General features: G+C 43.5%; 1 protein-coding gene across 2 annotated transcripts in view; it reads right to left on the bottom strand.

Moving 5' to 3' along the window:
• The window catches only part of FNIP2 (folliculin interacting protein 2), a 48545-nt gene extending 35003 nt beyond the window's left edge, over positions 1-13542 (bottom strand). The window contains exon 1 of one of the 2 annotated variants that reach the window (XM_059844463.1): positions 13257-13542. In XM_059844463.1, the coding sequence (XP_059700446.1) occupies positions 13257-13351 (95 nt within the window). In that variant the 5' untranslated portion in view covers positions 13352-13542. The remainder of the gene's footprint in view (positions 1-13256) is intronic. The other variant, XM_059844462.1, reaches the window with a different exon arrangement.
• Between the last annotated feature and the right edge of the window lie 2910 nt (positions 13543-16452).

Raw genomic sequence — 16452 nt, 5'->3', positions numbered from 1 at the left:
AAAAACAAAACCCACAATAAAACAAGACCCTAATCAAAGAAAACACTCAGCAAGTACATTGTTTGAAGTAGGACCACAAATAGCACAGAGACAGTGCTCTCAGTTGCTAGCTCCAGAAGTGGAATTCCTCATTAGCAAAGAGAAAAGCTAAAGGCTTTTAATTGCATGAAAAAAAAAAAAAAAAGGCAGGCATTTAATTGTGTTTTACCATGGTTTTCTTCTTTCTTAATGAAGAAACATGTGGTTTTTGTTAAACTAGGTCTTTAAACAAAGAAAGGTAAAGTCTGCAGTAAGGTTAGCACCCTAGGTCCGCCACCTAGTTCTTTCCTCCACACAGAAAGCTGTGCTTAGTTTTATCAACTCTCCCCTTTGCATCCCGCTTTCTGCCATCATCTCCATAGCTTCCAACAGTCAGGACAGCTCAGCTGACCCAAAGTAATTCAAGCATTTTGCCGAAGCTATTTCAGAGTGACGATCTTTATCATTTCAAAGAACTGAAAATTTGCTTGTAATTTAACACTCTCTAGGATTTGACTCTGCTCCTTTCCCTGTTTATTTTTTCAAGGCACCTGCAATAACCAGCTTCCAGCTTTCACTGGAGCCAAACAGCAGCGGCCATCTGGGAGCAAGCCGCTCTGGGTCCGGCGTGTGTGCTGCGTGGCCGGGCTGGCCAGGCCACCCCAGCTCCTCCGGTACGCAGCGCTGGGTCTCAGCTAATGCATCGTTCCCGTGTCACTGGTTCCAGCGGCGCCATGTGACTGGGCCAGCAGCCAGGAACACGGCTACTAAATACAGACACTGCCAAGGCACGTCTGGGAACTGCCTCTGCCAGAAAATGAGATTAAGAGAAATCCTTTATCCTGCCTCTGCCTTTCCCCACCTTCTCCTGAACCCAAGGAAGAACTACACATCGTACATCTGTCTGAAGGAGAATTTTGAGCAACAATGCAAGGCAGAATCTGGTATTTATAGCACTGTACTAGCTCTTACTCCACTGCAATGCTGTATAAAAGTACTGACAGATCTCAGACCTTAGTATCTCCTACATAAGTGAGCAAGCCAAGACAGACATCACCACACCTTAGGGTTGGTATCCTGAGGCATGGGTTTGGTTGCCTGCTCTTTCCTGTTCTCTCTCCTCTATAAAGCCCTATGTTCTATATTTTATTCTTTTTATTTAAGGAAGATTCTGTATACAGCTTTCAAAGCTCTATTCAAAGGGTTAATTTCAGAATATGAAAAAAAATACTAAGAAAAAATGTTATTTATTGGACATATGTCAATACATAGATACGGAAAGATAAACAATGTCTGGTGTTTAACATTCCCCCCCAATTTTTTCTAGCTAAATGAATTTTTTCTGCTGTAACACACATGAACACCTTCACTCCAAGTAGCTAAAACCACCCACATGTTAGCAGCAACCATTTCTTTAGTAATTTCCTCCACTTCTACTATGAAAAGGCTACATTCACAAGAGGGCTTTGTGAACTGCAGAGGATGTGGCACTTTCTCAAGCTTTACAGACAGAAGTTTAGGGTACTCTCTCCAGGGGCACAGAAAGATTGCAAATCCCCATTTCTCATCATTGTTCTGAACACGCACTCCCACTGTACAAAAGAACATGCTCAAGGAGGGCTAGAAGCAAGTGCTATCCAAGGACCCCATGGCCCTCTTCCAAGGGAAATTGCTTCAGAAGGGGTCAGTTTCATCTAACCCAAAAGCACAAACTCAGCAGTATCACTTCACTAAAAAAGAAATTAATAATTACCTCCTGAACTCCTATTCTATGAAAAGAATACATGTGGCTCTCTAACAGTGCTGAGAGCTGAAGCAGCCCATTTATTTTTTACCAGCTAACACAATATTGGTAAGACCTCTGTAAATGGTTATGTTAAACTGTTGTAAGAACAAGATGTGTTTTGATCCTTCTAAAACAGAGATTGCAGCTGAAAAGTTAGTCTGCAATAACCAGGAAGGGAAGGAAGAAAAACTAAGTTGAATATTTATGAGAAAGTACTGATTTACCCAACTGGCAAGAATACGGGAAAGAACACATACACAAGTAGCCATGCTTGATCACCCAAAAGTTGCTGCAGCATCAACAGCAAAGTCCACTGCTTCGGTCTAGATGAATGCCAGGAAATCCTGACTTAGACTGAATGAAGTGATAACATGGACGGATATAACGTCAGCTCCGGCATTTTTCACTAGTTACAGCCAAAAATACGTTTTGCTCCTCTTGTTGTTATGATAATTTGTCTATTTCATCCAAAACACTTTCCTTAACTCCCTCTTGTAGACAACACACAGAGTAACTTTCTAGTAACTAGAACTGAATCTTGAAGGCTTACACAGATTTATTTTCAAGTTTCACTGGAAAGGGAAGGAGGAACAACTTGGGACCATGTGCAGAAGATCATGGCAATTAAATCACTCATACCATACACCTTCTCAATGACAAAAATACACGCAAAACCAACCAAACCAACCACAGTCCTGCAGCAGACTGGCATGGGCAAACCTACCCTTGCTGCAAGCCACTATGCTAAAGACTTACGTTCTGTTTACCACCAATTGCGTAGGACTTTGAATGTATAAATAGTCATTAAGTTATGAAACAGTCTCCCCTCCTTAAAGCAGGCCAACCACTCTAAACTACTCACATAGGATCCCAAACATTTTCTCAAAAACACTGGTATTATAGTAGACTTAGAAGTTTATCCAGTCAGGTTTGTACGTAATTACAGCTGACCGCACCCAGTAGCATGCCAGCATTTGGCTGCCAAGTATCAGTCCGTCAACCCTGAAACATTTGAGAAAAAAAAAAAAAATCACACAGAAAATTCAGTTGCATCCTTGTCCTGCAATAAGAATGATTTGCACATCGATAGATGCAAACAAATTTCAGTCAGCAAGCTTATGTAGCAATTATTTAGACAAATTAGAAACCTTTCTCCTCACAAGAAGGTAAAAATTGGTCAAGCTCCTTTAGTGTTCCCCAAAAAGACAGTGTACAAGAAAATCCTTTATAACAGACCTGATTTAATCCTGAGATGAAGTCTACCAGAGCAGACTCGCTAGAAGCCATCCTAACAACTACAGATTCAGGATAACTTCATTTAAATATAAACAAGCCTCTTTCTTTTCACTTTCTATCAAAACAGGGACCAAGGATACAACTCTGATGAAGATTACAGTCAACTTTTTGTGCTTCAGTAACGCAAACAAAAAGCCAAAATCAAATCAAATTTCTAATTCACATGCTAACACATTTCAATACAAATACAGTATTATTTCTTTCAGCAGTAAACAAAGTTTAATTCAGAGGTTCAAGTCATCGTTGGCACTCCACATAGACATGTTTTGCTTAAAAACAAAGAAATTGGACAGATGCATTATCAATGTGCACATGGGTTCACTGAATTGACTGATTATTACAAAAAACCCACATTCACTACAAAATACATTGTTCTGTTTGCATTTTCATCTTCTTTGCATGCCTATCCCTGTACCTATTATCCAGTCTAGCTCTACATAAGCACCAAGTGCTACAATAAAGTGACAAACACAAATAGCTATTTTCAAATATATGTTATTTCCCTAGTTTCATTCAAAAGCATTCCCAAATATATCCCTGTAAGACTGCTTCCAGGAACTTCTGAACACAAGAAATTTAGTACCTGGACTTTTCTGAACTCAACTGTACTGTGATCTAGTCCAGGAGGTGACTGACATATATCCCCAAGTCTCCCAAGTACCAAAGTCATTAGGTATTACTCACCCACTCCCTAAGTTAGAATTGTATCTGAAATCATTTTAGTGCTTTGTAAGCATGGTTTATAAATACTTTTATAAGGAGAGAGGGTTAATTTTTCCAACTCTTTAACTTGATATGATCTAGAAATGCTTTTAACAGTTGGGAGGGCAGAGGTTGCACTCCTGAAGCTGTTTCAAGTGGCTAACAAACACAGGAGAGCAACCTTCCTCCAGGCTAAAAGCCAAGAGCAAGTAGGAGCTAAGATGCATGTCACTATGGCTGTCTGCTAAGTGAACTGAAGTGGCCACCAAATCCCTGTTCTTTATTCCAGCCTTCTCAACACAGCCGAGGATTAGCCCTCCATAACCATTCCTACATGGTGTGACAGCTTAACACAGACTACTGTAAGAAGAGCTGGTTCTGTCCCTGAGCTTTACACAGACACCACTGAGAGTGTCTCAACACTGTTCTACCAATGCTACTGTGGAAGTGACAAATGCCCAGGCAATACCCAATTCCAGCACAGAACAGGAGAATGCAGTAGCATCTTGTAAGATTGGAACCATTCACCAAGACCAAGCCTTCATATGCATGGACTGACCCTGCTGCTCCACAGCTGAGCAAAGTGGTTTCTGCACCAAATTTCTTCTTTCTTGTGCCTGCACCTTCCTTCCCAGCACCTCACAGGTCTCCACCCACCTTGTCCAACCCAAGCTGTTAAACAAGACAGGACACTTCAGAAACAAAAGGCTCATGACATTTCCTATAGAACGATTTGTCCTAAAAAGTACAATCCATTTTAGAGTGCAAGTTAGAGAGCAGGGTGTTAAATGTGGAGATTTTAAAAGGTCATTTTGGGAGAATGTGAAAGGAAAGGCAAGCAAATGTGACACAAGCACTCAACTGTTCAGCAATAGCTGGACAAGCTCATGTGCACACAGAAAAACAGAAGATACAACAAAAATTTGTCTGAACATTAATTTCTTGAATTGCAGATTTCAAAAAGTTCCAATAACTATCTTTTCCAGACCACAGAGGGTTTTAACATTACATTCTGTAAAATTATCCACATTCAGTGAAATAATAATAACTAAATAATAACTTGTTCATAACTATGTATTCAACAGTTTGTGCAGCCTTCTCTCTGGGTTTTCCATCAAAAACTTTATCTAATGTACTCTGCTCAGATTTTCTGTACTCCTGGAGCTGTACATTAACAAACCCAACCACAAGAGTTGAGCAATTTCAGGTGTTGTATAACATCCAGATTCAGAAATCAGTACAAATATTCTGCACAGAAATTCAGAGCACTGAGTTTATTCAAACCTCTGTTTTCTTTCATAAAAGTCGGTAAACTCAGTGAAAACAAAAGCTGAGCTGTTATTGTAAGAAACTTCCCAATTCCATTATAAAAAATTAAGTATTACTGTGTTCCGATTTCTAATTTGAAAGTGCTAATACCAAATTCAGACTGCTGGCACCTCTATTAGAAAAATAAATAAATAAATATCAATTGTTTACTTAACACAGCTGATTTCATTAGCACATCTAAAATTTCACTGAGCACTTTGGAGGACAAAAGTTGAACTGTATTGCACTGGAGTGAGAGCATCCTGCAGAGAAAGCTCCACACCGATTCAGTAATTACATTGCACACAGCTCAAGTTTCACTTCAGCAAAGTCCATGGAAGCAGAATCATGACTCAGTTCTAACAGTAGCAAGTGTGATGTAAAGCCCTCGTGCCCGTTTATCAGTTCAATTCTAAGAATCTCACCCCTATGAGAAGTGTGCTGACTGACCACAGACATTCCAGCTGCTGGTCAGGTAAATGCACCTGCACTTGCCCTAGTCGATGTGGGAGAGACACAAGCACCGCTGCCAGAACTCCTAAGCTCGTTTGCTCAGGGCCTCAGAACACTTTGTCTTGTAGTCTGCACAGGAGCCTGTTTTGTGACCTCAGCCTTGCACATTAAAACATGACATTACTGAGGCATTCAAGTGACAAACCCAGACAAATAGGGGTGACTTGGGAAAGGCACTTAAAGTGGGGAGAGAGCAGAACAGAGAAGAACCTGAGCATGAAGATTAAGAAGCAGCATAGGTGGAGCACACACAGAGGAGATGATTCATGACAGGCAAAGGTGAACTGCCCTGTCCATGCGTGTTAGTCAGATCAGCAGTAACCTGACACTATCACAGGAAGCACACCGAAAAAGTGCAGACAGATATTTGCTGTCTTCACATTAGTACCCCATTCAAAGTCCTCCTTTTCCTGCTTATTCTCTCTAGCAAGCCTGTTAACCACCACCCTACAGAACTGCATTCCTCATCTTTTGCCTAAGAAGTGTACCCATGGAAACCTTCACACAGCAAATACTGGTAATTAGGACAGGCTAAGAACATTCTTCTTAAAACACTTCATCTAAGCTGCATACAAGACAACAGTGTGCTCTTAATCAAGGGTGCACTTAGAAGTAACTCTTGACAAATATAAAACACAACACATGACTCCAAATCTGAATTTACTCTTCAGAAGCTATCCACGAACATCACTAAGGTGCAAAGAACATGATGAAAGTACGTGATTGTTAGTGTCAGAAGGAATTCTTAAAGGAACAGGTACATCACCAAGGTTTGTAGCACATATAGTGAGTATTAATCCTAAGAATTTTCTTTGCAAAGGAAGTCCTCAGCAGCTTCAATAATACTGAAATGTCAGAAAAAGGGATTATCTGTATGAGGAAAATTACTCCATTTTCTGTCCTCCCTGACCCCAACTCCTTTGCCTCATCTACTATCTCAGGGCATTTGGTCTGCTGTTACTCACTGTTTAGACCAAAGCAGCAGCTGAAGGCCCCTACCATGCACTGGAAACACCTACATCCCATAACGTCTAAGTGGGATGACATGATGACTAATGACTAAAACATTTTTGTGAAAACTCTTCCATCTTCCTTCCCCCGAAATTTAATAAAGCTATTTTGCAACTTTTAACTTAGTTTACATAAGAAAAGTTACAAAGTTTATGTAAGTTTACATGAAGCCACCTGCTACTGGCTACAAAGCTCTCCATCAGTTTTTAAAATGTTTCTCCACAAATTCAGCTTTTATGAATGCTTGTCCACATTTTCCAGCCCCAAGCAGCTTTATTTTCTCATCCATATCAAGCCTTTACAGCTATTCCCCTACAGCATTAGCATCACTATGGTAAATTGCAGTGTTTCCTGCTTTAAGTTGTGCCACCAAGGAAAGGTACCTCCAAGGCTTTCTGCTGTTGGGGAATAGTAATTCCACAAATCACTTTCCACTAAGCATAGTATGTGGCACAGCACTCACCCAGTTTTGGACATGTCAACAGCAGAAGTGCCCTAAGAATAAGGAATCCAACTGCACACCAATTTAAGAATCAACACATGGAACTCCATGGATAAGTTACTTGTAAATCAGAAACAAGATAACCCACAGGCAAAACTCATTTGACTGCCAGGAAATAATGCATCTTTTCATGGAATTAAATAACTAAGGTACATCCATCCCTCTCAGAATGTCAGTAGCTTGTGCATTTCCACACATTTTTTGTCATTTGTGACAAAGACAAAAATCAAAACAAAAAACAGGGTGTCTTCTTGCAACTTTAAGAGAGATGGAGCTAGACTCAGAGCAAAGCTAGAGCAAACCAAGAGGTTGTTCAGTGAGAGCAGTGTTTAGGGGAGGGGAAATTCAAACAACTAATGCAGAAGAATGGCCTTAGTTCCTGCAAAGCTCAAAACCAAAGGACTTGGGGCTTGTTTTCCTTCAAAAAAGCCCTAGGCTGGAAGTGTGGTTTCCATGTCAAAAGACCATACTTTCAATTGTTTCCTGTCTAAGCTGGTTTTTTGACTGGGACTCTAATAAATCTCTTTCTGCAGAACTTATTCTTTAGCTCACTTTATGGATGAAAGACTAACGCCAGCACAAAGGTGCAATACTCCAGCCTAAGGCTCACCTTCAGCTGTCTGTGAAATGGGATATGGTTTAGATCTGCTCTTTGACCTCTCCTGCCCCCATGCTCAGGTCTGGCCCTGGGCTGGATTGCCCTTTTACTGCATGTAAAACAGTGAATTTTTTTCAAACACTTTTCAAAGGGTTTACAGCCAGATGTTTATGGATATTTCCATGTATGAAGATGGACATGTGTGCTCAGTAGGGTAACTGCTGTGTGGATCTCTACAAAACTGCAAGAAGCTCAAGAAAAAACCCATATTAGGTCACAAGAACATTCTGAGGAGTGTTCCATTTGAACAAACTGACACACAAGCAGACTCCAAGCTCACTACTGCTTTCTTTCCTTTTTCAGAAGGTGGAACATTGCCAGGCTGGTAATAAATGCTGTGAAATAATACTTAGCAAGTAGGAGCTCACCAAGCATTTCAGTATTATGACCAAAGGAATCACTAGTACCAGCTGCCAAACAAATGACCTCATATACCAAAGCTAACAAACTGTTACCAGATAGATATCCTGAAGCTACAACATGACATCCGTTCCATTATAGACACCAGAAGGAGCAGCTGATACTTAAAGCTGAAGAAATAGACTGCATGCAAGTTTCAGACAGAGCTAAAATAACACAACCTTTTTTAAAAATAAACACTTAAAATGAAGTTATTCCCTACTTTACAACAGTCCTTCACTACACATACCACTATCAAAGAAATTTAATCACAGGTTGCAATGCATAAATTATATATTCAGCAGTGAAAGTAGTCTTCCAAAAACTCCAAGACTCTTATTTTCATTTAAAAAACCCAAAACCAAAACAAACTATCAAAGACTGAAATTAAGGTGAAGTCTGAATCCACAGCTTAAGGACAACCTCAGACTTTAAGATGAAAAGTACAGTAAAGCAGAGATGTGAAATTTCTTCTAGAATATACAGAAAAACTGCTATCAATTTAAGTAAAATCACACTATCTGCAACCCATATCAATTTCCTTAAGGCCATCCCCCAATACCTTACTCAAATATATGCTCAGCACATGAGACATCATAGTCTTGAGATACTATATGCTTATACTCTATGCAATCCCTAAAACTTAATGGGCTGTTCAGTGGGCAAGGAATTGTTTGGATGGCCACATCCAAAAGGCACCAGTCAACGGCTCAGAGTCCTGATGGACATCAGTGGCAAGTGGTGTCCCTTGGGGAATATCGGCGATGGAATTGTGTGCACCCTCAGCAAATCTGCAGGTGACACCAAGCTGCGCTTGTCTGCACACCTGAAGGATGGGATGTCAGCCCAAGGGACCAAGACAAGCTCAAGTGGGCCCATGGCAATCCCATGAGGTTTAACAAGACCAAATGCAAGGTGCTGCACCAGGGTCAGGGCAAACCCCGGTATCAACCCACGCTGAGGATGGACAGATTCAGTGCAGCCCTGCAGAAGGACTTGGAGGTGCTGGTGGGTGAGAGGCTGGACATGACCAGCCATGGGCACTTGGCAACCCAGGAAGCCAAACATGTCCTGGGCTGCAATAAAAGCAGCATGGCCAGCAGGGCCAGGGAGACTATTCTACCCTTCTACTCTTGTGAGACCCCACCTGCAGTGCTGCATCCACCTCTGGGGTCCCCACCAAAGGAAGGACATTAACCTGTTGGAGCAAGTCCAGAGGAGAGACACATGATTAGAGGGATGGAGCATCTCTCCTGTGAGGAAAAGCTGAGAGAATTGAGGTTGTTCAAGCTGGAAAAGAGAAGGCTTTAGGACCACCTAATTACTGCTTTCCAGTACCTGAAGGGAGCCTACAAGAAATATGGAGAGAGAATATTTTAAAACACATGTAGTGACAGGACAAAGGGGAATGGCTTCAAATGAGGAGAACAGGTTTAGATTAAATATTAGGGAAAATTCTTGACTGTGAGGGTGGTGAAACACTGGAAGAGTCTGCCCAGAAAAGTAGTGGATGCCCCATCCCTGTAAATGTTGAAGGCCAGGTTGGATGGGGCTCTGATCAGTCTGGCCTAGTGGAAGTGGTCCATCTAAGGCAGTGGTGACTGGAATAGAGGATCTCTAAGGTCTCTTCCAACACAAGCTGATCTATGATTCTGCTGAATACATGACGCTGGTAGCACTCCAAAAAATTTTACAAACTATGCTAAACCAATCTTGCAAGGGAAGCAACATTTGATAAGGAAATAAGAAGTTTTAGGGGAATTTAGCCACATAAATACACAATGCTTGCACACAAAGTAATTAGGGTTTTCCCAGAGCCTCAGAGGCTAAGAAATATATTCAATTACAGCCACTCAAATGCCTCTGCTGAAAGGGATGTGTGTATATACATACATACACTTTTACATATGTATTACACACACACACACACACACATATATATATTTAGTTAAGGGAAGCAAGAAGCAGCAGTAAAAAAAAGAGAAGCTCAAGTCTGTACACAAAACTTCTTAGAATAAATGTAATAGCTCACTAATACACATCTGTTCTCCAGCTGGTTTATAATTTTTGCAAAAAAAGGAATTAAGCTATTCTATAATTCTAACTACTACCCTTCTACCAGTTCATACTTCCATTATCTTGAAGGGAGGCCTGGGCCAGAACAAAGTGCCACTATCCCAATAGCTCTATATTACCATCTACACCTCATGTTTACATTCCACTCACCCTGCAGGTAAAGGCTGTGCTCATGTGAACATGTAATGCAGCCCAGACCAGCTCCACAGACTGCATTAGTTTGTGCTCAGGACCTGACACCCACACTATATGTGTTCTGGAGTTTTACTTTTGACCAGCTGTAGTATGGTCCCAGGGATTGAATACCCATTAGTGGTTGGAATACACTTTCTAATTTCATTCATTCCAACAGGAACCCAGTTTATGTACCAAAGCCACTTGGCTTTGTGAGCCAAAGTGCAGTTAGTGGGACAATTTAGAGGTTTTCTTTAAAAGAGCACTCCTGAGCCAAATTAATATGTTCATATTCATGCACCCAAGAAATCATTTCCTGTGGCTCCACATTCATCCATAGGCACTATGTCTCTTGCTCTTTGAGGCTGTGCCAGCTCATCCTGGTAAGCAGCATGGACCTTGAAGCTTGATGCTTCTTTCAGAGCAGAAGCAGCGTGGACCTCTGGCCAAGATTTAGCTCCCATTAAAGGAGAGAGTGCAACAGAATGAGCACATGCAGTGCTTGTTACAGGCAAAATGCAAGCCTGGTTGATAGCCCTCTGCAACAGAACTTTTTCTGGTGCTCCTGGGAAGACTAGAAAACACAAAGCTTCCCAACAACATAGCTGAAAAAAGTTGTCAAATCACATTAATTTGAGGAGGCATTATCTACTAAAGAGACTTTTGGTGATTGCTCTGTTTTTTAGGGTAAGGAGGGTGTCTGAATACCCTTAAGCTTTCAAGGCATTCATAAGAATTGAAAGTCCAAGGATACAGATTGTTATTGGTCTCACAGGACCCCTTAACAGAGCTAAACACTGCCAGACATATTGAGCATGGAGGGACCTCACTAACCAAAACCTGGAAGGAATAAAGCTAACTAAAGATCCTTAAAAAGGCAGCCTTGTCATTAGAAAATGATTCTGCCACTTTGCATCCAACATTGACCAGCAGAATGTGCTTAATACAGAAGCTACCCAAGGATTATGTTTCCTACTTTACTTAGATCAAATCACATCTCTCCACTCAAACAGAGATTACTGTTTAACAGAAAGTCTATTAAAAGCATTGCAGCAAAGCTTCTCAGACACTGTAAGCATGCTCTTGCAGATCATGAACAGATCACTGGAAAGAAGGAAAAAACATTACAGCATACTTAGAAGTTGTAAGGAAAAAGCTTAATATTAACAAGCAAAAAACCCCTCCATTCACATGTAAAATACTTGAAAAATTGTATTAACCTTAGGTGCATCAAAAAAAAGTCAGAAAGGGAATGAAAAAAAATAGAGGATAAAAAGAGTGAAGGGTACCTACAGAAGTATTTTCATTATAACAGCTTTTATGCAAAGCATCACATAACTTAAATGTTACTTAAACTGAAAACCAAGTGTGGAATATCTTATCCAAAAAATAGAAAGAAGGGGAAAGTACAATCCCTAACTTCAGTCCAGATGGAATAATCTCACTGATTTTAGGGGGAAACACACTGTGCAAGGAATCTGCCTTCATGGAGACACTTGATAATCCAATAACAATCCAATAATCCAGAACTAACAACACTGGTCTCTGACACAGAATATTTTTAAGTACAACGCAAAATAATAGAGTTAGTCTGGAGCTGTCACTTTCAATGTGGAAAACTGTTTTCTTCCACATTAAAGGAGATATTTAACTCATAAGGTGAATAAATGCTAAAAGAAGTAAGTAGCAGTTACACAAAAATAATCTGCAGTTACAAGTGCAACACATAGACTCTGCAGCTTCACAAAATTCACCAGATCTGTTCTCTAATATGAATGCAGCTCCAAGACTGTGTCCAATCACTTTCAAAGGAATCACCTTGTAATCCAAACACATTGTCATTTTCATCTTACACCACCGCTCTCCATGATCCTGTAACTTTAGCCACACAAATGGCAATATCCCGCACAGACCATCTTTGGAATTATAATGGATCACAACTGCGATCTTTCATACTTGGCACGATGGCATTTTGTGAATCAAAATATAGCCCACTGCTCTCCCTGACCATCCTTAGTAGTTTCAGCAGTTAAAGCCCAGATTCCGATTCAACCCCGTGTACCATCCGATCACAAGACCAGCCAACTCATGCCGCACAGAAAAACAGGCTCAGAGGTTACCGGGCACGCATGTGATTGTCACTGTGCTCACCGGCCGCTCGGTCTTGTGAGCAGCACAGATGTAACACGAACAAAGCTCCAAAGCACCAGCCTGAGCAAAATGCTGTCCCCGAAGGTTCAGAAAACATTAAAAGTTCAATATTAGACAGAGAATCGATATCATATAGAGGTTATACATATAAACCCCGAAGCATCGATAGCTACTGAACCTCACCTTTCAGCACGCACAGTATCAAAAGCAGGGGGCAGTGAAAGGTGCTAATGCTTAGCGGGTCACCAGACTGCGCACGTGTATTTAGGTCACAACAATTAAGCCGTTTCTTAATTTTCCTGTGCTGATGAGACTCGGGCACGACTTTTCACATCAACCGCGCCCAGACAGGGGGCCCGGCGCCTCTCCCCCACCGCTGCCGAGGGGCGTCTGCCCCAGGCTCCCGGGCGTGCCACCGCCAACTCGAGCAGAAAATGGCTGAGAGATCCAGCGAGAGGGAAAGGCGGGAGAAAAGCCACCCCGGCGCGGCCGTGCCTCCCGCCGCGCCCCCTTCCCCCCGGCCGCTCCCCCGGAAACTCTGCGGCGGGGGACCCCGCGGGGCTGCGGCACACCTGCGCCCCACGCCGGCCTCTCTGCCGCCTGCGCCCGCTGCCCCGCGGGGGCAGCCCCCGGGGCCCGCCGCCGCCGCCGCCCCGGCTCACCTGAAGGCGGGCCCCTCCCCCGGAGCCCGGCCGTGGGGAGCCGCCGCGCCGCCGCCCCTTTTGTTGAAAAGCTTCTGGAGCAGGGTGGGGGCCATGCCGCCCCCCCGCCCGGCGGCGGCCCCGCCGCGCCCCTCGCAGCGGCTCAGCGGGCGGCGAGCGGCGGCGGCCGCGGCAGCATCCCCGGAGCCGCTGCGGAGCCGCCCAGCATTCCGCGGAGGCGAGGAGAGGCGAGAGGAGGCGAAAGGAGCGCCGGGCCGCTCAGCCGCGCCGCTCCCGGTGGCCACCCGTCACCTGACCGAGGGGCCGGGCGCTCCCGGCCGGCGGCGCTGGCACCGGCCGTGCACCGGGCAGGGCAGGGCAGAGCGAGGCAGCGCTCCCCGCGCCGCCGGCAGCCGGAGACGGGGACGGGGCCGCGGTGGCGCCGCGCCCCTGGGGCGGTCCCCATTGGCTGCGCGGCGCCCCCGCCCAGCCCCCAGCACGTGGTAGGGCGCGGAGGCGGCCTTAAAGGGACAGGGCCCGGCCGGGCCGCGCCGCGTGTGCCCCTACCTCGAACCGGAGAATCCGTGTGAAGGGGCTGGAAGGGGCCTTAAAGGTCACCTGGTCACAGACTGCACTCCCATGGGCAGGGACACCTCCCACTAGACTAAATTCTCAAGGGCTAATCCAGTCTGGCTTTGAATACCTCCAGGGTCGGGGCATCCACAACCTCCGTGAACGACTTGTTCGAGATTCTCACCACCCTAACAGTGAAGGATGTCTTTCTAATATCTAACCTAAATTTCCCTTGTTTCAGTTCGAACCCATAGTTTCTTGTCCCATCACTACTGTTCCTCCTCTGGCTTCCACTGAGGCCCCTTCAGATACTGGAAGATTGCAAAGAGCTCTCCACACAAACTTCTCCAGGCTGAACAGCCCCAACTCTCTCATCCTGTCTCCGTTTGGGGGGTGCTCCAGTCCTCTTAAACTTGTGGTTCTCCTCTGGACTTGCTCCAATGGTTACAACTCCTTATGTTGGGGACACCAGACCTGCGTGTGGTTCTCCATGTATGGTCTCACAAGAGCAGAGCAGAGGGGGAAAATCACCTCCCTCGACCTGCTGGCCACTCTGCTTTTGATGTAGCCCGGGATTTGATTGGCTTTCTAGGCTGCAAGCACGCATTGCCAGCATATGTTGAGTTTTTCATCCACATCCACACATGGATAATGTGTCTTTTACAATACATTTCCCTACAGATAGAATAGTGTTTGCGTACATATGTGTGCACACATGTAAATGATGTGTTTGTGATTAACAACACTATATTTGTGCAGTGAAGCAAGAACAAAGCATTGCCTATATTAGAAAGGGCTCCCTGCTTGGGCCAACAGCACAATGTGGTGTCCAAGAGTCCTCCCAGCCTTCTCACACCAGCCAAACCCACAGACTGACAAAAGTCCACTGGGTTTCAGGAAGCTCACATCCCTTGTTTTGCTCCATACACCGGACTGTCACTGGTCCAGGAAGATTTTCATGGGATTTTCTCCCTAGACAGAACTAGAATATCTGTAATGGAGAAATCCCTGGTATATAGTTGTAGAAGTACTGTGATTCCCTTGAAGAATCTGCACTTTTACTTTAGTCTTTGACCAGGTAAGCAGCAATATTTTTGCAGGAAGGTAGGTCTGCTGGAATGGTGCCTATTTTCACACAGATCTATTCTATTCACAAATAATTAGATGAGGCTACAGTGTTTAGGTATCATTTGGAGCTTTATGTTTGTTTAACTTGAGGGAAAGGATTGTTTGCGTGGCTTTGCCCAGCAGCAGGATGACACCCTCATGTACCCAGCAAGAGTACATAACTTCAAATGCTCTTTTTCAACCAGCTAAGTCACTGCATACTGTGGTGGAACAAAAACCAACCAAACAAATCCCCCCAAAACCCCAAGAAAAGCAGAATCACAATTACTTCCTGCTCTTTTTAGGAAACTGGAAGATGAGACATGGACAATAGTGGTTATTATAATAGCTGTAAAGAATCATTACAATAGTTGTCTGCAAACTCAGCATCCAGTAGTGGTAGAAGAGGTGGTGAACCTATTTTGGAGACAGCCGTTCGCTGTCTGGAGAAGCTGATTTCTCTTTAAAATAAGAGATGACTGTCTACTGGCCTGGTAATCTGATCAGGCCTTGATAACACCCCACGGAATCTTGTAAGGCTCAACTGATCCTGTACGGAGATCCATTCTCAGGAGGGCTTTCACCACTTCCTCTGTGAGACTGAATACCCAATGTAAATCTTTCAGCCTGGATGTTGTTACTGCCCCCAGTTATTAGAGTCAATCCACTCGAAGAAAGCTGAAGGACAGAAGAGAGAGCATGTGATGATGATAGCACACAGAAAGGTGAATACCAGGGCGTGGCTGGACAAGATGAAAGACATCATAGTTGACACAGTAATCAACACAAATGAGAATCTGGGCATCCAGCTCCAGAAATAATCACTGGACTGCATTACTCAAGGAACAGTGCTGAGAATGTTTAAAGCTGCAGATACCATGGCTGTCCCTCTTAGGTCCATCAGTGTTAGCAAGGAGTGCTGACCAATGGGGACAGAATCAGGCTAACAACCAGTCGTCTCCCAATGTCCACACCACAAATATTTTACATTTTACACAAACATTTTACCAGTCCTTTATTTTGGACTGATTGCAGACTGGTCCTGACAGCAGAATGCATGTCAGTGGTTGAAGAACACTGAATGCATTTCTGAAAAATATGTGGTTTAGTTTCATCTGAAAATGATCCACTTTGTATGCCTGGATGCCACTCCAAAATGTGAAGCAAAACAAAGTCAGTGAAGACAATTGGGATGCTCTCTTCACAAATAGCAGTGTAAATGCACCCTACATGTTGGCTGATGCTCAGTGCAAAATTAGTTCTCAGCGTGTTCTGTTTAATGTGTATGACCATCACTACTGAAATTGATAACAACACATTAAGACACTAGTGTTCTGAAGGCTATTTCTGAAAAAAGAAAACAAAAAGGGAAAACAGCAGAATCAAAAAAAATTTCACAATCAGAATGCACTGTCACACCCCAGAGAGAGTTGGGCTATAAAGAATACCTGGCAAAGCCAATGCAGTGATTTGTCACTAATCCCAGAGTGCAAAATAGGACCAGATACAAAGAAAATAGCCATATCAGTTGTCAAGC

This window comes from Haemorhous mexicanus, chromosome 4 (assembly GCF_027477595.1).
Source record: "Haemorhous mexicanus isolate bHaeMex1 chromosome 4, bHaeMex1.pri, whole genome shotgun sequence".
In the NCBI taxonomy this organism is placed as follows: domain Eukaryota; kingdom Metazoa; phylum Chordata; class Aves; order Passeriformes; family Fringillidae; genus Haemorhous; species Haemorhous mexicanus.
This window is presented reverse-complemented; position numbering and strand designations above follow the sequence as displayed.